This window comes from Neolamprologus multifasciatus, chromosome 8, assembly GCF_963576455.1.
Source record: "Neolamprologus multifasciatus chromosome 8, fNeoMul1.2, whole genome shotgun sequence".
Lineage (NCBI taxonomy): Eukaryota > Metazoa > Chordata > Actinopteri > Cichliformes > Cichlidae > Neolamprologus > Neolamprologus multifasciatus.
In genome coordinates, this window is record NC_140446.1 from 17203716 (window position 1) to 17227554 (window position 23839).

Consider the following 23839-nt stretch of genomic DNA (forward strand, 5'->3'; position numbering starts at 1 on the left):
GCCATCACACACACACACACACACACACACACAGAGTACATGGGAAAGAGAACAGCAGAGAGAGCATCGGCATAACTGTGCGTTGCATGGATCTCAGTGCGGTCGGCGGGGGCTGCAGCAGTGTGTGTAGCACACGCATAGGCTGATTGAGGAGATCTAACATTAGTACGGACACCGCACTCTCGGGAGGCAATTAACACACACACACACCACCGTGTCAGAGCAGCATTCGTGAGGAAAGGCGGGGGGATAATAAGAAAGATCCCCAGTTCTCCTCTATGTTCACACATGACTCTTTGGTAAAGGAACAGGATTTCTGCATTTGTGCAGGAGGGGTGAAGCTGAGTTGAGTGGCTCAGTTATAACACTGACTTGAGCATCAACCAGATCAGTATAGAGACCCTAAAGCTACATAGCACAGTAACTCCAGACTGGGATCTTCTCATTACTCTGGTGTCAACAGTCAGCCCATATGGTTGCTGACTCATGAATGTGCTCTAAGCCACCTGTTTATTGCTCTGGCATGTTTGTGTGCTCTGGTATGCTGTGCTTAAAAAAAAACAACAACAACTTTGCTACCCATCAATTCCATCCCTGCTCTCCTTGTTCCCTCTGCACCTGCACAAGGTCGTCTTCCTCCCTTCCACCGGCTGATTATCAAGTGGATGATTGCACATACAGCTGGCATTAGCGTGTGATTTTTAATGCGTATTGCAATGTTGATAATCCACATCTATTTCTCCCTTCTGCTGAAATTTTCTGCCCTTTTTTCTCTCCCGCAGACTCCTCAGACTCCTCCCTCCTCCTCCTCCCTTCGGTTTCTCTCATCCACTCCCTCCCCCCGGTCCTCTATGCTCAGTTCGGTGTGTGTATCCTCTTTTAAAGGGCGCAAGGGTGGGAACAAGTCGTCCAACAAAGCATGTTACAGCGCAGACATGACTTGTCCGTCGGAAAGCGAGAAAATCGTGATAAACTGCGGGGGGGTGCGGCATGAGACCTACCGGAGCACCCTAAAAACGTTGCCCGGTACCCGCTTGTCGTGGCTCACCGAGCCGGACGCGTTCAGCAACTTCGACTACGACCCCAAATTAGACGAGTTCTTCTTCGACCGCCACCCGTCGGTGTTTTCCTTCATCCTCAACTATTACCGCACCGGGAAGTTGCACTGTCCCAACGATGTGTGCGGTCCCCTGTTCGAAGAGGAGCTGGCCTTCTGGGGCATCGATGAGACGGACGTGGAGGCTTGTTGCTGGATGAATTACCGGCAGCATCGGGATGCGGAGGAGGCGCTGGATAGCTTCGAGACTCCAGAACCGGACGCGCCAGAAGACGACCCGGCGCTGGGTGGTGCGGATGGGGACTTGAAAAGACTGTGCATGCAAGAGGACGCGAGGAAAGCGGGCTGGTGGAAAACCTGGCAACCCAGAATATGGGCACTCTTTGAAGACCCCTATTCCTCCAAATATGCCCGGGTGAGTTACCCACGTCTCTTTCAGAGGGACCAACTTATTTCTGCATAGGCTACTGTTGCATATTCTGACTAATGACATCTCAGAGTACTGCCTGAGTCATGATAAGTTTTTAAAAAAAACTTTTTTTTTGTCAAGCAGAAAAACCAAGCCCTCGTAATTACGTGAAGAATTCTGACTGCTGGCGTGTTATTTCCAACAGTATAGCTCGAGTTAAATGTTGGTGTATATAGACTTACTGCTATTGAATAATTAATGCTGATAGCGCAAGACAAAAATGGAAAACTATATGTCAGCTGTGTTGGTAAATGGGTATTAGACGAAGTAACAGTGAAGACTGTCAATCACATTTCCACATTTGTCTCGCTATCATGATTTCCATCGTCACATTCTCCTGCTCCAGCAGGTTTAACGCATATCTGCCTCCGAACGCAGCATCCGCTGCGCCTCCTGCATCCAAACGCCTTCATTAGGTGATACTTGTCCGTTTGTGATGCACGTCGCTGTGCCGTTTTTCATGTTGGTCGTATTTATTCTGGCGCGACGCCGAAAGCAAGCTTTTACAACGTCGAAACGTCAGTGTTGTACTGCATGTCTTTTCACACATTTGCCCTTGGTAGTGCTTCACTCTGCTGATTTTTTTTCATGTTCCAGTTGAAAGCTACATGCCTTTTACGCACGGTCCTTGTTCCTGTTACGCATAACTTACTCCTGAGCTGGGATAGCCTTTATTGTTTTCATGTAAATAGTTAATGATTTACTTGCTAAAAGCAGCTGTTTAATGGCATTTGAGCACACAGGTGTAAGAGTAACAAGTGCCCCTGACTGTGGTTTGATCTGTGGGTTTGTGAAAACAGTTACATTTGGCTTTGGGTCTCCCCCCTCTCACTTAAAGGCATATCCAGCTGTTTGATCACAGCTGCTTTAATTTTGTGTATCGAGAGTTATATTCTGATCATCCTCATCTTGCTCCCTGCTTTTGCTGCTAGTGATATTTTCAGTTTTGAAGGTGTGAAGGCGAGAAACCACCGGTGCTGTGGAATGTATGAATACTGTAGGTCCACATTCTAAACCAGACAGTCGGCAGACACCTGCAGTGGCCAGGCATTCATGCCATCATGCTGAAAATAGCTGAGTGGGGAAAATGTAATCATAAATCACTGCACACTCAGCAATACATACTACATCTACAGTTATCCACAGATGAGACTATATCTTCACTCCCCCTGTGTTCAAAACTCACACATACATTCGCACCTCTTCTGGCGCCAGGTATAGATCTGCATACCTGACTTCAGTTCCCTCCAGAGGAAGAGAAAAGTGGCGGATGGTGACTGACACATAGTCTGGGTTTAGGCCACCTGATCTGCCTCTCTGGACTTGGGATCAGGCAGGAAGTGCTTCTCTAAGAATTGCTCTCAGATTGATTTCTCGCTACTCCAACCCCGTCTACCTCCACTCCATCCCATAGAAACAACTCACCTGGGTAGTTATGTATACAGGAAGGAGACATAGTTTGGATTTACATGCAAATTTGGTCCTAGCAAAAGGAGGCATCATTTTTGCTGTTGCCATACCTCGGATGCAAGCTACTGTAGCTCCTGTCTAGTTGCTCGAGTGCTGTGTGTTATGCTCTGTATTATGCAATGTACAGTTAAACACTACATCTACAGGCAAAGACCACATGAATCATACAAAAACATTCATTCAACATAATGGCTGCAGTTAGTGGTGTTGGCGATACTACATGGCTGTTAAGGTGCGATTAGTTGGATTCGTTTCAGTGCCTGCAAAACGTTGGCTGTATTTGTGGGCGAACGTAGCCCCAGTTTGCTGTGTAGGTCTAATATGCCAGTGCCATACGTCAAACAGCGATGTGACCCAGATCATTCCTTTTTCTGTTCCAGCCTTGCTCTTTCTAAAAGTGTCCTGGTCGGTGTGGCAGAACCTTTTTAATCTTGAGGGATCGGAATTACATGTGAAGAGACAGAGATGAAGAAGGGCTGAGAAACAGGGGAAAATAAAGAAAAGAAAATGAGATGCTGATGTGGAAATACAACGAGGCAGATGAGAGAGAGAGAGAGACATAGGGAAGAAGTGGGAGATGAGAGGAAATAAAGAGAGACAGGAGGAGAGACATTACTCTAATGATTTAAAGGGGGTTTGTTTGCATGGCTGTGATGTAACGCGCCAGCAATCAATGTTTTGATCGGAGCGTTCGACACGCACGCGGGGGCTTTTTCTCAATTTCACCTTGATTGCAGGCGATCGTGTGAGGCTAGCTCGTGGATTTACCGTAGTATCACACACACACACTCATGTACAAACACACACATGCTGGTTTTCTCGGTGCTGGCTTTTCTGCTGCAGTAGACGCGGGAGGAAGGAGGGGGAGCACTGGAGAAAGAGAAAAGAGGTGGAGGGGGTGGGAGTGAGAGAGAAATGGAGAAGAGGTGAGATAGTGGAGAGACATCGAGGGAAGAGGGACTGAAGGGGAGCCTGAGAGGGGTACTGACTGGCAGGAGGGGGTGCACTGAAGAAAGAGAGGTGAAAGAGGGGTACTGAGACAAACAAGGAGGGGGTGACAATCACAGAAAGAAAGACGTTGCACGATGGGGGTGGGGACCCTTGTCTTAGCGTCTTCGATTATCTGTGAAGGCTCGAGCCATCCAATTTTCCTACCCCGACCCTCTTGCCTGCCTATTGATTGATATTATATTGATCATCCTCTCTCATTGCCTGTTTTTAATGCAATTCCCTCTTTCTCAATCGGCTCTTAAACTCCGGGTAAGCTCGGGCTCATTCTGCGCCACTGAACACAAACGGTTAACCCATTGACAGTTTTTATGGACGTATATGTTTCTCTTTGATGAGGTGTTATACAATACAATTTGCATCTGATTTCATTATTGATCCGGGCCTGGGTGACATAGATTTTCCAGCAGAGCTAAGACAGATTTTTGATCTTGGTCTGTTTATTCCCTTTGTTGTTGATGTTTTCCTCAGCTTAGTGTTTTGAACTCAAGTCTGCTTGAACAGCAGCGATCGCAAAAGAATAAGATATAATCTACTAATACATAGTAATGTTTTGTCAGTGTCATTAATTGTCACTCGACAGGTTGAATACATGTTAATGATGAAGACAATGACAGCTGATTCATAATTATTAGTTACCTTAAAAAATGTATGGTGTAATAACAAATTAAACAGACACTTAAAAACACGGGATTGATGTTAAAGCCTGGATTAGGGGAGTTAATCTGAATGAATGTGACACCCAGATCAATAACACCACTTAAACATAGATCTCTATAAGAATGTTGAACTAATTATTCTTTGTACTGTTTCAAATATTTTGCTGTGTTTAAAATAATCTATTTTTCAACCTGCTATTAACTAATGGATTACCTGTTATAATCCTGTCATACAGCGCCACTGTCCCACTGGTTTTGCTGTATTTCAGTTACTTCCAGTTTCAAACCAAAAGGGCCCAGTTGCCTTTGTCAGCAGTCTTCTGACAAAACACCATTTGCCGCTCAGCATGTACAAGACGGCCCTTTGGCCCCACCAAATCTGACTTTGTGTGCCTGTATTTGAGTCTTTTTTTGGAAAGGGGGGGGGGGGGATTGTCCAGAGCCTACCTCTCCCTGAAGGTCATGTTTTGTGGTTCATTGTTTGCAGTTCTTTTCCACCGTGTTCAGTGCTGGAGCGCACAATGCTGTCATAAACACAAATTTGACCTGCCGCTATGCCACAGCCTGAGAACAGGTTGTCTCCGGGTAGAAAATGACAGGACTGGACAGAAAATAGACAGAAAGGATGTACTGACAGGAATTTATGTAACCTAAAGCAGATCACAAGTTTATGTTGGAGACAATACATCTGAGTTAAGACTCGGTCACCAAAAAGCTACGTATGCAAAGACAAAAATAAAATAAAATTTTTTAGTTGTCTAATTTGGCTCACAGACAGCAGTAGTAAAAAGGTCTTTGATAAAGGATTACATCAATTTTCAATAAAGCATGTCACCCTCTTTTGATTTTAACTGGCAGAGGATTTATACTATATACTGGGTCACTTCTAATTTAGCAGTCTTGTGAGATTTTTTGCACCAGTTCTGTTTGCCCCAGAGCGACACAGCTCCAAATACAGAAACTCCCAATTCTGGTAGGATCTCAATGGAAACTGTGGTGAAGGTGACTGTCTATTGTCTGCAAATTCCTATGGCAAATAACAGCCAGTTCCCTGCCACAATCGGAACAACCAGCTGATCCAAGCAGAGCAAGAGTAAGTAGCCAACGGCTTTTAGTGACAATAAAATGATTATTTTTTAAACCGCATTGTCATATCATCTTAGTAAGAACTCATAAATAACTAAACATAGCAGAAATTAGGGAAATCTTTTTATGTTTCTGGTGCTGAAGAAAAAAAAAATCAGCCCATGTACTGGATCTCTAAGTCACCGCATGTCGTATCGGTCTTCAAAATCCTGTGTTGGTGGCGGGCCTAGCCTGCAGCTGAAATCCTTTATTAAGCAACAATGGAAAAATTATTTCAAAACTCTTTCAAAAGTGGAGCAGTGGGTCTCCTCTGTTCCCAAGTGCTTGCAGAGTGTTGTTAAAAGAAGAAGTGATGTAACACAGTGATAAACATCCCCCTCTCCCAACTTTTTAAGAGTTCTTGCACCATCAAAGTTTAAATGAGCATTTATTTTCATTAAACCATTTTTTCTCAGAATACTAGAGAAATACTGTCTTATTTATTCTGTTTCCATTTAGATAACATGTTTAAATACTTCTCAAATCATTGCATTTTTATTTAATGTGCAGCTTTTTTGGATCCAGAGTTCAGATTCTACCTTCAGCAGTGGGAGTGATTCCCAATTACTTCCATTCAAACACAATCCTGCTAAGAAGGCCTATTTTCCCACTTCCATTCTAGATCCCCTCCCTGTGGGCTGCATCTGAAAATAGCAAAGAAAGGGAAAGGAGGCCCTAATTTCATTCATGATCGCAAATCTATTCTTCCATTACTGGAGAGAGGATAGGACTCTGACCATTCAGCAAATAAGCAAAAAAACCCACAATTCTCAATTTACCTAAAGCTCCAAACCTTTAAGCACGTTACCAAGTTCATTAAGATAAACTGTTTTTTAAGATCAAGTAGAGGCGTGGCATTTATTTAACCTGCCTTTCCTGTGCTTGCACTTGGTAAATATATATTTTGTTCTGTTTCAATTTTCACTGACAAGCATCTGTACCGCAGGCCTTCTCGTGTTGTGTTTGCATCGACGGAAGTCCCTGTCCCCTCCGTTCGCTGGCTTGTAACTTGAGCTCTCACTGTTGGCGATACATAACTGGATAAATGCTTGATGTTTCATAACAAGGACAGAAGCACAACCTTTGAATAAGCAGACAACACCTGAGAGGGCCAAAAAGAGCCTGATGTGACCTTTGTAGTCATATATATAGGACCGCATACATTGCAGCTGTAAGTAAGCCATCTGAATGCCTACACTTAAATCTGAGGTGTTAGAGGGAAAAAAGAGAGTTGACTAAACTGAATAAATAGTATCAGTTTAACCTTTTTTACCCAAGGCCATGAGTGTCAAATTCATTTTAGTTCATGGCTCGATTTAATCTCAAGTGGGCCAGTAAAACTGCTAATGATAACTTATATAAAACACCTCCACATTTTCCCCTTTCTTCAACTAGTTCATTCTTAAAAAGCTCACATTTATTGAACTGTGCATTAACAAAAACAGATGATAAAAGAGCCCCAGATGCCTTAAGAAACATAACTGGTTTATGCTACAGTCACACTACCAAGACCAAGATTATCGTAGCTGTGTGCAAGCAACTTGCAGTCTTGTTCCTTTCTGATGCTTGCTTTGAAGATGGGGACCAGGTCTGCACCCGCTCACAGCCAGCTGCCATTTTCAGAGTGAAATTTTCAAAGTCAAAACTGTGGGGTCTGTGATAAAACAGCATTGCAACTGTGATAAAACAGCATTTAACTTTGATATCTGTTACTCTCTACACAAACAGAAATCCACATTAAACAGAAGCTGATATTAACTGCTTACATTCAGAGTCCAGTCCACCAGGCAACCTGTGTGATCACCTTGATTTTGAAAGTGGTTACTTAGAAGTTGAGCATGCAATACCCTAACCATGTGGGCGAACAGTTGGTCACTGCAACTACGGGTAATCTGTTCCTGAATGCAAACATTTAAAAAAAGATAAATAAATAAAAGAATTTCTGCTTGCAAGGAGGTTTCCATTCTATTTTTACTCCAGAATTACTGATCCATTAGAAGAACAAAACAGTTTGGGACGTCTGCCTCTTGTGACATTAGCTATTTTTGCAACTTGTAACACAGGAAATGCAACACAATACATTCCTGCATTTTTCCTGCATTCCTGTGTCCCAATACGTTCCCTAACTTTCTAGAGTTTTCAATGTATATAAAGATGTGCATTTGGCAGGCAGGTTCTGGCCCACAGACCATATGTTTGACACCCATGCTCTAGACTAGGACAAAATAAGCATGTAATTAAGACACATTTTGGGGAATTTTATTGTCCTTATGCTTATTATTACCAGTCATAAGAGTGAAATTTAAACAGAAACAAACCAACTTTATTGAGTATTATGAATTTTCCTTCAGTTTAATCAAAACTTTATATAAGAGAATAAGTAGAAACTTTTTATCACCAAGCCCAAATCCAGCATTATTGAACTTATTCTAGAAATCATGACTTCTAACTCTTCTTCTAAAAATCCCAAGCCTTTAAAAAGCAAAAAAAGCATTTGTTGTCCTTTTTTATAACAGATATAGCCTGGACCCAACAAACAAACCTCCAGGGAGGAAGAGGTTAAGTGAGTAGGTCAAGATTTTGGGAAATATGCTTAGCCCCTGTCTTGCTGAGTGTTAGATGAGACATCTGATACCCCCCTCATGCCTGTATAGTTAATGCCGTGCTGCAGCCAGCAGCTGGTTAGCTTAGCTGTGCATCGAGGCTGAAAACAGATGGAAACAGTTAGGCCAGGTCTGAGTAATAAATACTAGCAAATTCTGAATGTCACTTAATAACACATTCCGTGTAACCTGCACAAAAATCGAAGTGTAACAACACTGATTTTAAATCTTTCAGCTGTTATGTTAGCTATGTCTTAGCCAGGACCAGTGACTATCTGAAGGCTCAGCTGGTTGCCTGGCAACTGCTCCGAGCCAGGAACTAGACTGACACATAACCCTCTGAAAACAGTGAATTGCTTCTTATACACTTGGCCTTGTACAGCTTACACAAATGGGACAATATTGGTGACTTTTGCATGTTTTGGCATGCTCATTTCGTTACGTTTGGGACTGAAAGAGGTTAGCTGTCTCTAAGTTAAGGTTATGGCTGATGCTGCAGGCTGTAGCAACATATTTATCCAACACACATGAAAGTGGTATCAATCTCTCCGCTCTTGGCAGCGAAAACAAATAAGGGTATTTGCCAAAATGTCAAACTACAGACACAGCATCATATTTCAGGCAGAAGCATTAAGCACTTCTAATACATTCCCGCTCTTTATGCCCGTCTCAGCCATCTCCCTCCTTCACCTCGGCCTTGGTCCATTTAGCCATCCTGGTTAAGTGCTGAATCAGCACTCTTCAGGACTGCACACACAATTAGTTCAACATAGTGGCAATTTTGCTCTCGTGCTCTCTGGGATTGGAAACATTCAGAACAGTGGCGTGGAGGAGAGCTCGCACGGTGCCAGAGCCGATTACAGTGGTAGGAGTCTGAATTCCCTAAATGGGGCAAGTCTTGTCAAATCGTGCAAGGGAGCGATATGCTCTGTACTGTAATGATCACACAAACTGCCACATTCACATGTATGAGTAAACAAAGGAGTACACCGTGTGCACATACTGGCAGGAGAAAAAAAATGTTTTAATTGCATGCTGAATCAAAAGTCCTTTCACACCGTAAAGGCAGTCAATAATTCATAAACGATATCCAGCAGTATCTGGAGAAAGTCTTAGTGTGGTAGAGGAACACGCTATCCATTTCTATTATGGCACGCATGTTTCATTTGACTCCCTCAAACACCTGGCCGGACATACATCATTCTGAGCACGCTCACATGTACACATTGACCTGTACACTGTAAGGGTAGCTGCCCATAAACCGGTCAGCTGAGTGTGCGCACTTAGAGCACACTGATAAATCACTTCATGCCTCCGCACGTCATCCTGCGGATCACTCTCACTCACGTGTGGATAAAGCGTTAAACAAACTGAATGTTAGTTTGCTATTAAATTCAACCAAAAAAAAGGCTTCCCATAATCACACAAGGGTGGAATTAATCAATATTTTTATTAAGAATTAGATTAAGCCAATACAATGTAACTCCCTGAAAAAGCTTATCTTGGCTGACTATTCAAACTGAATGATAGAAATCAGAGAAATACAGCAAATTATTACATTTGAGAAGATATTAGCCTTCAAATATTAATTTTAACAACTGTATTTTTTCATGATATACTTTACTACCCTCATGAAACATATACCATAACTCTGGATGCAAAGGAGAACCTGCCACATCTTCTAAAGTCTCGAGGGGCAAATTATATTTTGTGTCCTCTCTCCTGAGAGTAGAGCCTGCAGAATTTGCCTAGAGTGGAGGTCGGCAGCCATTGGGATACAACCCAAAGAGATTCACGATTCAGGTTAGGATAACTTACAAAATATTCCCAACTAGTTCAGTTTTGGAATTTAATGTAATTATGATTATTTAATTGTAATTATTGTAGAATTACCTAAAGGAACAGTTTATTATCAAATACCTTTTGTGCTGATATTCAGCGTGTGGTTATTAAAGCGTATGCTTTTACAGTAACAGGTTTGTGTCTTGGCTTGGTTCACCACACTTACATGGCACTTAGACACTCACACTGGATCCCTGCTCATTCCCTTGGAAAATGACATTAGACGGCGTCACTGGGACAATTCCTGTGTGACCATCTGCTTACTTGCGATCCAAGTGTCCAAGTGGCAGCAGAGGCGAGGTGGAGTGTGTGTATATACCATTTTAAATATAAAGAGGATCTATATAAGCGTGTAAAAGCCTGATTTTGGAGTAGAGTTGGATGGAAATGTGTGCAAACATTTGTTTAGATCAGGAAATTTTCTAAGAAATTTCCTAGCTTCTTTTGTTGTTGTCGTTCTCTATGAGCAGTTTGCATTTGCTCAGATTCCATGATGCGTCTTCTTTTTTTATAAGAGGTGGAATATGGACAAAGTAATGAGGCAGACAAGGGAGAGGACAGGAAGCAAGGACAAAGGAGGTTTAGAAAAATAGACCCGCTTTAGAGGCTCAGACAGTACAAGCAGGATAGGAGAGCACGGATGGAGACTGCAGGGTGAGGAACCAAGAAAAAAAGATCGACTGAGAGAGATTGGAGCTGCGTCGCTAGGAGAAACGGAAATATATGGCAAAAGAGTCCGAACCAAATAAGGAGCAGACGAGAAGAAACATACATGCACTCAGTTTATCTCCATGCTGTGCCTTTCTATTTCCTTTTCTTTTTTCCCCCAGCTTAACAGGATTGCAGTGGGAATGAAATGGAGGAGACCTGAATGCTGCAGAGCATGTACGACACTGTGACGTGTCGACTAGAGAGCTGGGGAGTGTGTGTATGTGTGTGCAACAGCTTACCGATTTGACTGTATCATGTCAAGGAGTTGACTCATTCAGGGAATCTCTTGAAACAGAAGTGCGCGTTGTGATTGAATTTTTACCTGAATCAATTCCAAGAGCACTGACCCTTGAAAGTCAGCGTTTCCAGCTCTCAGAAAATAAAACATACGCAAGGATTAACCAGAGCAGAAGCTAATTATATCTCACATCCTGGGTCCAGCCGTCAACGTTCTACTCTTTCATGTCCTCGTGGATTCACAGGGTTTGATAAGCCTGAAAAAGCATCCGTATGAGCGTGGGATGTGGCCACGTGTTTCACGCGTTTGATAATTCAACATATGTAGCTGTCCTGCTGCACGTGGCACAATTACCAGGCCCATCATTTTCATGCCTCACCTCTCCTGCCCTTCAAATTCCGCAGTGTCCCGTGTTGGGCGGTGGGTGACCCCTTAGTAGGGGCTTTAACTGCATGTTCTTCGCTCTGTGCCACTTTTCCCCACCCGTGTTGTTTATCCTGAGAAAAAAAGCTCGGCAATTAATGGAACTTGACTTTCATTTACAGTTTTGGCTTCCATCAATTGTCAACAAAGATAAATGTGATGGAACTGTTCCTGAACAGCATCTGGTTATGCAACACTGGCCTGATTTTGTCTTGTGCTATAAATGTAGACAGCGCCATCTCTGTTAAATCTGTCCTGTTAACTTTTTTTAATCATCAGTGTTGATTTCAGGTAGTTTATTTTTATATATTTTTTAAATAAAATGTAAAATTAGGTTTGTGCTGGACTGTTTCCTGACTGGGAGGAGTCTAAGCTGTCTGGCTGCTGGTGGTCACTTCTTACAGTGCTGTGTCGTCTTGAGCAAAAGTTCACCAGGTTTTCTGAAGATTTTTAGTGTTTCTCTTGAGAAATTGGCTGCTTTTTCACTCATTGTCAGTTCAGTGCTTCTACCTGACCATTTTCAGAGGAATATTTTTCTGACCTATGAATCCCTCAAGTGTAATATAGTCTCTAAATTCAAGAGATGAACCAGTGTGAGGTAGACATAAGAGACAACTCAGCAAATAAGACATTTAGATCTTTAGGCTCTTTGTTACCAGCAACCTGTTGCAGAACTCCATAATTTGTTCCTATTTCTTTACTTGAATCTATGAAAAATAGCAAAGAGAACACTTGTTAGATGCTATTAGATGAAAACTTGGCATATATCTTGGCATTATGTGAAGTGTGTAATTAAACAAAAAAATGAGGAAACTGGACAAGTGGGGGGAGAAAGAAAAATTGAAGGCCTATCTACAGCAGGCAGATGAGCAGTATAGGAAAGTCATGTCCATAAAAAATAGGAAAAAAATCCACCAAAGACCAGACGCAGGACCTTGGTGGATTCTGCTTTTCACTGAAGACCTGCCAGCAATGGTCTCACTGGAAGGGTGGCTGTCCAGAAGCCATTCTTAAGGAAGGAAAAAGAGGAGAAAATGCGGCATTACACAAGAACTGGACCTAAAAATCAGTGACAACAGGTCTTACTCAATAGAGGTGATTGCTTGTCTCATGTGTGTGCTGTGTGTCTGTGTGCACGTTTGAGGTTATGTGTATAAAAGTGTGTGTATGTTAGTTTGTCTGCCTCGGACTGAGGGTGAGAGAAAGTCATCCCAACGCTTGCTCGTTAGAATTGAACAAGCTTCGTCGTTGCCTTATATAAAGTATGTCCATCTATGTTTGCACATATTTTCACATTTGCATTTGCAAAGCATAAAGAAAAGAGGGGCAGCTTAAGACTTGGCAGAGACATGGCAGTTGCTTTGATTATAATTACTAAAGTGTAGCTGTTAAACTGCAATGCTGGAATGCCACTGTGGCATTAGCTGTATGTCAGTGGACTGGATTCAAAATTATGTAATCGTGGTTCACATGGACATATTTCATAAGCTGCATAAAGTAAACTGACATAAGTCATTCATAGTTCAACAAAAAGAAAACATACAGTTCTGAAAAAAGAGGAAGGCGTGTTTTCTCTTCTCTGATTCAGACTTCATCTCTTGTCACATTCTCCCACTTCACGTGTCGGTAAAGGGAGCACGCTCTCTTTCCTGACATTTTAGTTTTGGTGTTTCACTCTTTTTTTCTTCTCTTTTTTCTTTTTGATGATCTTGGACTAAAAGAAACAAAACCATCAATTTCAGTATTGCTCTGCAGCAATGATGATGATGATGGCACAAGTGAAGGCTATTCCCGTTACCCACCCAAGGTTACACTTGCCCTGCACGCTAAGTGGTTACTTTGGAAGTCTCTGAGTGATGGCTGCGGTCGTTCACCTAAGATAATAGATTAATCACCCGATCCCGGCCTGAGCCGATGCTCAGGTTGCCCTTCAGGAGAGGGTTCTGTATTTCACATCGTTCAAATGTTCATTTTTCACGCCTCATTCATGTGCAGATTTCAGATCATCCTTCAGTGTCTCCTTATCAGTGCTGACTCCGCAGCGGCGGTCCCCCCCTCCATTTGCTTTGCCCTGCTGGGAAAGACTCCACGTTCCACCGCTCCCTGATTGTCATACTAAGACTAATCAAACAAAAGCCTCGTTAACGAGAAGCGAAATCCTTTACTTGCCTTTATGTATCACTGTCAAGGTCACGCGCCCTTAACTTGATAAACTAAAGCCTTTGATTGGACAATCAGTGTCTGGACCAAATGATCACAATTTGGCTCTTGCTCCTGTATACATTCAGCCCTCTATGCCAGCTGTAGGAGCAGTATTTGGCTTGGTCTTGTCCTTGGTGCCTGAAAGCAGAGGCTAACGCAGTGGTTGTCATGGTGACACAGAGCCAGGCAGGGCTGTGGTAATACTGTAATGATAAAGCTCTTCTGGATGGTGCCGCAGTAAACACAGCGCCACTAGGGTCCCGTTAAGGAAGAGCGCAGCGCACCGCCATGCATGCAAAAATGCCTGTAGGGCTAATATCAGCTCCGACAATCTCTCCTCGGTTATATCGCTTACATTCGTGCTCTCCCAGCACCTCCTCCTTCCTCGCTCCCTGTCTCTTTATTGCAATCTCACTCTCCACTGCCCCTCATTGTCTTCTCTCCTCTTTCCTTTCCTTCTCCTCCACCTCCATTCCTTTGCTCCCCCTTCTTCATTCATCCATCGGAAACACAATCAGCGCTCGCCGTGATCAACTTCCTTTCGCAGTTTCTCTCTCTCAAAAGGCTCTTTTTTTCATTTGCTCCTCTCTCCATCTTTGACTCCTGCTCTTTTAAATTTATGTTGATGATCTTTCAAAATCTAATTTCGGTGTCTAGAGAGTGAGGAGGAAGGTGGTGGGATGGTGTGGTGGGCTCGATTGGACCTTGAAGGTCATTGTTAGCTTTAATGTAGGGAATTGACCACATTGCACCTGTGCCTGTAAGTGCTACGCACCGAGAGCATCGTCCAGAGTGCACACCTTCACGTTGCTGTGACGACAACAGCGACAAAAAAAAGGGATGGCGGGAGAGAACAAAGCGCCCAAGGAGATAAATAAGTGTGAAGTGACAGATTGCTACTCCTCCTTTTATCATCTTCTTCCACTTCTCTCTCTCTCTCTGTCTCCCTGCTCATCCCTCTCCATCACTTCAATGCAGTGCTCATGCAGCTACCACTTGCTATCTGTGATCAGCAAGTGTGCGCACACACCTCCTGTGCCCATAGGCTGTTTGTCTCTTTCACATTGTGAGTCATGTCCACACACGCACACGTTTGGTGCCAGGAACTTACACCAACAGATGTATATGCATCAAATGCATGCACAGGCTCTGCAGCTGTGTGCTGCAGGCTGATTTGATGAATAGATTTAAGCAGATTTTATTAATGTTCAAGCAGTTTGAGTGCTTCTCTGTCCCCCTCAGAGCCAGAAAACTCCTGCTTGCCATGTTGATTGAGTAGTATTGATTTGATGTTCGCATCTACTGTGCAATCTACTTTACTCTGCTGCTGTAAATACGGCTCGATTTACTCACTGAAAACATGAATGGACCTTTGTTTTATCAGGAGCAGTAATTGATTGTGGCTTTTAACTCATCTCAGTCAAATTAATTGCAGTACTTTTGGTTCAAGCTGCCAGGGTAATGAAACCCAAACCCGAATGTGTCTTTGCATTTTGTTTTTGCTGAATACGTTTATCTGTCATTGTTAGGTCAAGCTTTCTCAGTACAGAGTGCTTTCCTCTGTGTATAAGATTTCCTACTAGGAAAAACATCCAACTCCAAAAGTTTAATTTAATATGAAGCAAGAAATTTGCTAATAAAGAAAGGAAGATGGAAGAGTCAGTAAACATTGTTGTTTGTTAAGTCAAAGAGTGAAAAACAGTCATTTTACCCAAGAACTGTGACTCGTGACTCATATGATGCTTAATTGAGTCATCATTATTTTTGTAATGAAATCATCTCTATAGCACAAAACAGCCAGAACGGTACGAAGACTCACTCGGACATTTAGAGCATGCACATTCTTGTGGTCCATCTTAATGGCAGTTTCATTTGATACATTTATAAATTTGACTCTTTTATATTTATGATATTTATATATCATTATATAGCAGAAGTCAATGTGGTTAACACAGATGATAAAAACATAAATTTTCAGGGCTTAGAGCTGGCACTGACTATAATTTATTATAATCCTGTTTATTCTCCAGGTGGACAACGGCAGCTCCTCAGCCAGTAGGTCATCACTTACAATTTTGCAGTCAGAGAGGGGTCACAGACTTCTTACCCATAATGGGTGTAATACCTTAAAATATTAGTGTACTGGTACACCTGAGATTACAACCACATTACAACTACAAGCAACTCTAGCTGGGTGCAGAATATATATGTACACATATAATGCAATGTGCAAATAACTTAAACAAACTTAAACAATACCCTTTCTCAACTTACTCTGTTTTTTCTGTAAGTCAGCCAATGCCTCTCATTAAGAGCAGTCAGACTATGTGCCAGCTCAGCAGGTGTTAAAAGTTTTGGCACGGTGAATCAAAAATATACAGCGCCTCTGAATTTTATTACATCAAGTATCGTTTTAAAACTGTTCCAGATTAAATTATAACACCCAAAATATCAGTTTAAATTCCCCCTTGTATTAATTTAGTCATATATAAGTTAAAAATAACAGCTGAAGAGTTGATGTGCCAGCATTACAGGTACAGTTGTCTATACTGTGCAAAGGTTTTAGGCAGGTGTGAAAAATGCTGTAAACAAAAGAATGATTTCAGAATTATAAATGATTGTTTATTGGCCCTAAATGTATTCTGCAGCAGGACAATGACCCCAAACACAGAGCGAAAGTCATTATGAACTATCTTCAGCGTAAAGAAGAACAAGAAGTACTGGAAGTGACGGTAGGGCCCCCACAGAGCCCTGATCTCAATATCATCAAATGTGTCTAGGATTATATGAAGAGACAGAAGGATGTGAGGAAGCCTACATCCACAGAAGATCTGTGGATAGTAGTTTGGAACAACCTACCGACCGAGTTCCTTCAAAAACTGTGTGCAAGTGTAGCTAGAAGAATTGATGCTGTTTTGAAGGCAAAGGTGGTCACACCAAATATTGATTTGATTTAGATTTCTCTTTTGTTCATTCACTGCATTTTGTTGATTGATGAAAATAGATGATTAATGCTTTCGTTTTTTTTTTTTTGTTTGTTTTTTTTCCCTTTATGTTGAGTTAACTGGAGGTATTTTGGGTTTTTTGGTTAAAAGAAAATGTTATTTAGTGTAAACAGAAGTGATTCTTGCAGCTGGAATCACATCAGCTTTTAGATGTGTGTGTTTGAATAATCTAAACAGATCTGCTCTGTTTAAGACAAAATTCTGTAACAAATCAAGCTCATGAACAGTGCGCTCAGCTACATTTGGTTTAGCAGAAATATTATTTTCACTGTATTAAATTTGTGAGCTGAGCTCACTGTCAGATCGGCTCAAACAAAGTTGTTTAACTTTCATATTTTGGTGCTAATATGTGAGTAGATAAAAATTGGCCTTTTTTAAAATGATGTATAAAAGCTTAAGGTGTGTGCATCTACTGTGTCTGAGCCCACATAATTATATTATATATAGGTATATGAGGTACGTGAATGAAAAAAACAACAACATGAAGACTAAATTCAAAAGTGAAAAGAGATTGAAACACCCACTGGACACTTTATTAGGTACACTTTGCTTTGTATATGGTTGGACCCTCTTTTTCCTCCATAACTGCCTTAATTCTTCATGGCATAGAATCAACAAGGTGCTGAAAACATTCCTCACAGATTTTGATACGTATTGATACGACACCATCACAAAGTTGCTGCAGTTTTGTTGACTGCATTTCCATAATGAGGATCTAGATGCTCTACTGAGTGAGATCTGGTGACTATCTTGTTCAAGAAACCAGTTTGCATCATGCCACAATTTCTTGCTGGAAGCAGCAATCAGAACATTGTACACTTTTAACCATCTCCATAAAGGTCTGGAGATGGTCAGCAACAATACTCAGGCAGGCTATGGCATTTAAACAATGTTCAGCTGGTGCTAAGCATCTCAAAGTGTGCTAAGAAAATATCTACCACAACACCACACCAGCCTACTGGCCTGAACCGTTGATACCAGGCAAGATGGATCCAGCTTTCATGCTGTTTACACCATATTCTGACTCTACCACGCGAACGATGTCACAGACCTCAAAACTCATCTGACCAGAGGAAATGTTTCTTCTGCTTACCAGTTTTGGTAAGCCCCTTCAAATTATATTCTCAGTTTCCTGTTCTTAGCTCACAGCTGTAGCCCAGCCGTAATCTTCTGCACACCTTGATTGTAACAAGTGGTTGTTTAAGTTACTGTTGTCTTCCTATCATTCTCCTCTGACCTCTGGCATCAACAAGGCATTTTTGAGAGATGCTGCTCACTGGATGTTTTCTCTTTTTCAGACCATTCTCTTTAAACCCTCGAGATGGTTGTGCAAGTAAATCTCAGTAGATCAACAGTTTCTGAAATGCTCAGACAGCCTCTCTGGCACCAACAACCTTACCATGTTCAAAGTCACTTAAATCTCCTTTCTTTCCCATTCTGATGCTCGATTTGAACTTCAGGAGGTTAAAAAATGCACTGATTTACTGCCATTTGATTGGCTCATTAGATATTTACATTAACAAATAGCTGAACATGTGCACCTAATGAAGTGGCTGGTAGTGTAGATTCTACCACTTTTGTTCTAGAACGATTAGATGGACGTATTTGACATTCAGACATTCACCTAATCCAGCTTTGTGTGAGATTCAGTAATATAAACTAGCTTTATGCATAAGTTCCTAGCAGCTTTGAAATCACTTGTATGGAATAACATGTTGGAAAAAGACACAGAGCTCCATCTGTCCCTCCGTTTGACAGAAGTTGCTAAGGCCTGTCATTTATTATTAGCCTTCAGTCGCTTGTTAGGTTTGCTTCTTTTTCTTTGGCTCCTCACTCTTCCCCTCACCGTCATTTCCGTCATACTTTTTGCCCTCTTGCTTGTCATTGCAAAAGTCGTCTTTTCATCACACAGTCACATCACGTTAACATCATCAGAACAATGAGCAAATCTTGCCTCGGTCACATCTCTGAGTTTTGTTAACCGTTTTGGCATTCGTCCATCCCTCTCACCTCGCTCGTATTACTCTATGTCCTTGCTTCTGGACTGCTTCGGCTTTTTCCTTCGTGCTTCTCCACGCATGGATCCGCATCGTCTGGTCTCCCTCCCACTTGTCCACCCCCTCCTGTGTCTCCACCTGTGTAACCTACATAAACGATACAGTGTTATTACGGTTTTGCCACAAGTTTCTTTTTGCAGTCTCTTGTGTATGTGTTAGCTCGTACATGCGCAAAGGACAACATGAAAAAGCTCACTTTGAAGACAAGATCTCACACTTTTTTTCCAGTCTCTGCATCCTCATGCTTTCTACAGTTGCCCATGCTTATCATCTACTCAGTTATTAACTATTATTATAATCCTTGCATCAGTAATGTCTGACGTCGTAAAGAATAAAAAGAACAGTAGAAACAAAAACAAACAAAAAATGAGCACAACACTTCAGGGTGAAACTCTCTTCGTTGTTGTGATTTGTACTTGTGAAGACTTTCTGGTGCTCGGCCAATAAGGGAACATCCTGTGCTGGTCCCACTGGTACTATCCCGCTTCACTGGGACGGGAGGGTGGGGGTTGATACCAGGGGTGGGGGAGTGTAGAGGGTGTTTGAGAACCTCAGTGTGTGTGTGTATGTGTGTGCTTTCATGATACAGAGGAGGAGAGTACTGCAGCAATCTGAGAAAGTAGGTCAGACAACAACTAGTGAGAAACATAGCAGAGGAAAAAAAGAGGTAGAGAGTAGAGATGGAAAAGAGAGGGGAAGAAAGAACGAGCATAGATGGTAGAGGAGAAGGAGAGCGGGAGGGAAAACAGACCAGAAAGGATGGCAGATGCTGCAAGAATGACAGACCAAAGCAAAAGAGAAAAACAGGAGCAAATCTAATGATATACATTACCAAACTATTTGGGATGCAAAGAGGTAGCCTGTAAAAAATAAAAATGCAATTACACTTTCTCGATTCATTGAGCCAACATTAAACAACATAAAACAACATTACAACCAACAAATGGTTGAAACAATCAAAAAAGAATTACAGAATGGACACCAACTTACTGATTTTCCTGGAAGGTCACGTCTTTGGCTAAATGCTCGTTGGCTAATGTCCTCAATAAATACAACCGCTCACAGTATTAAGCCTTCTGCCCAGTCTGTTTCTGTCATGAAGGCACTTAGAGAAAATATGTGTAGGCTCTCATCCAATTTCCAACCCAAAGAAAAGGGATGGTGGGGGGGAAGGAGACCTTTCAAGAAGCATAAGTGGCACTGGTTGCTCTTTTTGCCCAGTTATAAAGCCTCTTCTTATAAACATTTTGCTCTTGATATTACATAAGTGCATAATGCCAAAAATACAGGCTGGCACTCACAATATGCTGAGGGCACTCATGGTTCTTATATATATGGACTCCACTCAAGTATGAATTACCTTTCTCTTTTGCTCCTCGGGCCATGGTTGTGTTTTATTATTTATTTGGTAATGCACAAAGTATACTGCATCTATAAATACACTGCAGGGCTTAGGAATGGACCGCAATGGGGAAAGACTGTGCAGCAGCCACTCGCTCACTGGTGTCATCACACTACTGTCATCGATTCGCTGACAACTGAACAAGTTACAGTGAAGGGAAAAGATTGGCTTCATATAGTAAACTGCAGATCACGCAGATGAGCTAGAAACAGACTGGAAAACAGAGATGTGTGAAGCGGGACAGTGTGATGGTTTAAATTGGCTTGTTTTTCTTTCTGTCAAGGAAAGCTGCAGAGATTTCTGAAGTGAACAGGCAAACCCATGGGATGCAAAATATTGTAGTATATAGAAAGGACCCAGGTTGTGGAACGATAAGATATGTCTCTCACGTCACTGTGAGGAAATTTTGGCCACTCTTCCTTTTATTTATTTACAGCTCTTTTAAGGTTTCATCACATCATTTCAGTCAGTTTGAGCTCCAGACTTTGGGACGTTGCAACAGATTTGTTGCTGTGTTTGGGGTCATTGTTACATTGTAAAGCCAAGTTTTAGCTGATGGACGAAATGGCCTCGCATTTGACATTTAATAGTTTGGCATATAGATTGGCTCACTGGCTGCAAGCTGCCCAGGTCCTGTGGCTGCAAAACACTTGGCATGAAGTGTTTTTGGTGATGTGTTTGGTTTTCTGCAAATGCGGTGTTGTCTATTTAACCAAACTTTCTTTGGTCTTGTCTGTCTGTAGTTTATTTAGATGCAACTTTGCAAATCGAAATCATGTTGCCAAGTTCTTTTTAGACAGTATTTCTCTTATCAACCCTTTCAAATAAGCCATACCTATTAGTCTTTTTTCATTGCACCTTCATGAATTTTAAACTTTAACATGCACAGTTGGATTTTGGGGGGAATTTGCTGGGATGTCCACAACTAGGAAGATGGTGACATTGTGTTAACACACACTTGAATGCTCTAGACCGGGAAACTGCCAAAACCTCTGGTTTTATAGAGGTGCTCACACTTGCTAATGATCAGTTATTTGGGTCAATTTGATTATCAGCACTGGCTGCTAATTACTAAGTAAGGTGTTCTTAGTTTCTTTGCATAGAGCTGAATAAAGTCCTGTGAAAACTTCCTTCTCCACATGACTGTAATATGGCAGACATATTTTCAGTTATTTATTTTATCCCTTCTAATTATAAGTTCTATTTGTGGACGACATGCTTCTGAAATATTTTTTATAGCTTTCTGCACACGTTTTGTTTTCAGGTTAAGATGTGGTAATTAGTTGGAATATGTAGGATACACATTGACATATTAAGACATTTTTAAATATTGAGTTGAGTATTAACTGATAGTATACTATTTAAGGGTATAAGTGTTATACATTCACTGGTTGTTAAATTTAATTTAATTTAAATTGAATGAATAATTAATGCATTTACTTTTGCAGTTGGCTTGAGGTTTTATACTGTTAAAATGCTGACATTTTCTCTGATGTCCTTTGCCTTGCTGGATTTTCATAATTTGACTTTTTTCTTTTGCTCTTTCTCTGATTTCTCTTCCTACATTAACTCTTTCTATTTACCCTTTTCTTCATTCTTTTCAGTATGTGGCTTTTATCTCCCTATTCTTCATCCTCATCTCCATATCCACGTTCTGCATGGAGACGCACGAGGCCTTCAACACCATCCTCAACAAGACAGAGAACGTCACAGTGGGCAACATGACTCGTGAGGAGATAGTTTACGAGGTGGTGACTGACAGCTGGTTGACATATGTGGAAGGTGTGTGTGTCATTTGGTTCACCATTGAGGTCCTGCTTCGAGTCACCTTCTGCCCAGACAAGTTGGAATTCTTCAAAAGCACCCTCAACATCATCGATTTTGTTGCCATCCTGCCCTTCTATCTGGAGGTTGGTCTGAGTGGGCTGTCCTCCAAAGCTGCCAAGGATGTCCTGGGGTTCCTGCGTGTTGTCCGATTTGTTCGTATCCTCCGAATCTTCAAGCTGACTCGCCACTTCGTAGGTCTCCGTGTCCTTGGCCACACCCTGCGTGCCAGTACCAATGAATTCCTCCTGCTCATCATCTTCTTAGCTCTTGGTGTCCTCATCTTTGCCACTATGATCTACTATGCTGAACGAATTGGTGCAGACCCAGATGACCCAACAGCCAGTGCCCATACCAACTTCAAGAACATCCCCATTGGATTTTGGTGGGCCGTTGTGACCATGACCACGCTGGGTTATGGAGATATGTACCCGGAGACATGGTCAGGAATGCTGGTGGGTGCGCTGTGTGCCTTGGCTGGTGTGCTAACCATTGCTATGCCTGTACCTGTCATTGTCAACAACTTCGGCATGTACTACTCTCTGGCTATGGCCAAACAAAAGCTTCCCAAAAAGAAGAACAAACATATCCCCCGAGCGCCACAACCAGGGTCCCCCAACTACTGCAAGCCAGATGCCTTGGCGATGGCTACTGCATCACCACAAAGAATCTTGGGAAATGTCTTAGGAGGAGTGATGGGGTCTGGAGGAATAGGAGGTGACTGTCCTCTTGCCCAAGAAGAAATTATAGAGATCAACAGAGGTGAGTGTTTGTTGTTGTTTTTTAATGCTACTTATGTTTATCATGAGAAAATATGCAATCTTTTTTACTGTTGAAAAGATAGGAATGAATAAATGTGTATGTTCAAGATAAAATTCAAGTTTCACTATGTCGTTTACCACTTTAAGCAATCTAAAACGAACTTGCATGATTGTAATCAATATGACAGTTTGCTCATGGTAGTTTGAGGCGTACAAAAAGATTTTAGACTTTTAACTGAGAATTAAGAGTACCAAAGTGTCAAGAGAAAGAAGTGGAAGTACCATCAAGAAGAGATGCATAGCTGATTCTTGAGCCACCCTGGAGGAATTGCTGGCCCATCACAACTCATATGTAATTTATGATCAACTGGTAGGTTCACAGTTGCCTTAAGGCCTCCATCTGTCAGGAGGGAAAAAACAAACATTATGGAAGGAAAATGACCTCAATTATCTTTTAAAACAGCTTAATGCATCTCAATTTTGAGCTGACTTCCCGAATTGAGGAAAGTCAGCCCACATATTATCTCTCTGGCATTAGCAGTGAAATCAGGAGGCGAGGTAATGTGGCTCTTGGTGCGCTTTTTACATGCTGCAGCATCAGGCGTCAGTCATATGCCACAATAATGCACCTTAAATGCATTACTCCAATGGCCTGATCATTAGTGAGTCAGAATACATTTCTTCAGTGCTTTTACTATATCTTGTCTGCTTGGCTTTTTTCCAGGTATTTGTGGGCGGTGTCTTTTCTTTCTCCTTTTTTTTTTTCTTTTTTTCCTTGTTTTTATTAGCAAGTTGTATCAGTCAAACTTTTGATAGCAGACTCCAGACTTGGAAAGTACAATCAAGTAAAAATTTCATGGGGCGGTCCTCTGATTTCATGGTTTATGAATAGTCATACCTACTCAAAATATATATTCCTTATTTACTGTTTTGTTTTTTTTTTTAAATAAGACACATTTTTATATGCAAAGCTTGTCTACTAA

The 23839-nt window shown here is 41.7% G+C and overlaps 1 protein-coding gene across 5 annotated transcripts in view; it reads left to right on the forward strand.

Annotated features, from left to right (window-relative positions):
* Positions 1 to 23839, forward strand: part of LOC146512839 (voltage-gated potassium channel KCNC1-like) — a 53349-nt gene that overhangs the window by 7085 nt on the left and 22425 nt on the right. For all 5 annotated transcript variants that reach the window (XM_085171407.1, XM_085171408.1, XM_085171410.1 and 2 more), the window contains exons 2-3: positions 783 to 1472; positions 21876 to 22857. In XM_085171407.1, coding sequence (XP_085027533.1) covers positions 783 to 1472; positions 21876 to 22857 — 1672 coding nt within the window. The remainder of the gene's footprint in view (positions 1 to 782; positions 1473 to 21875; positions 22858 to 23839) is intronic.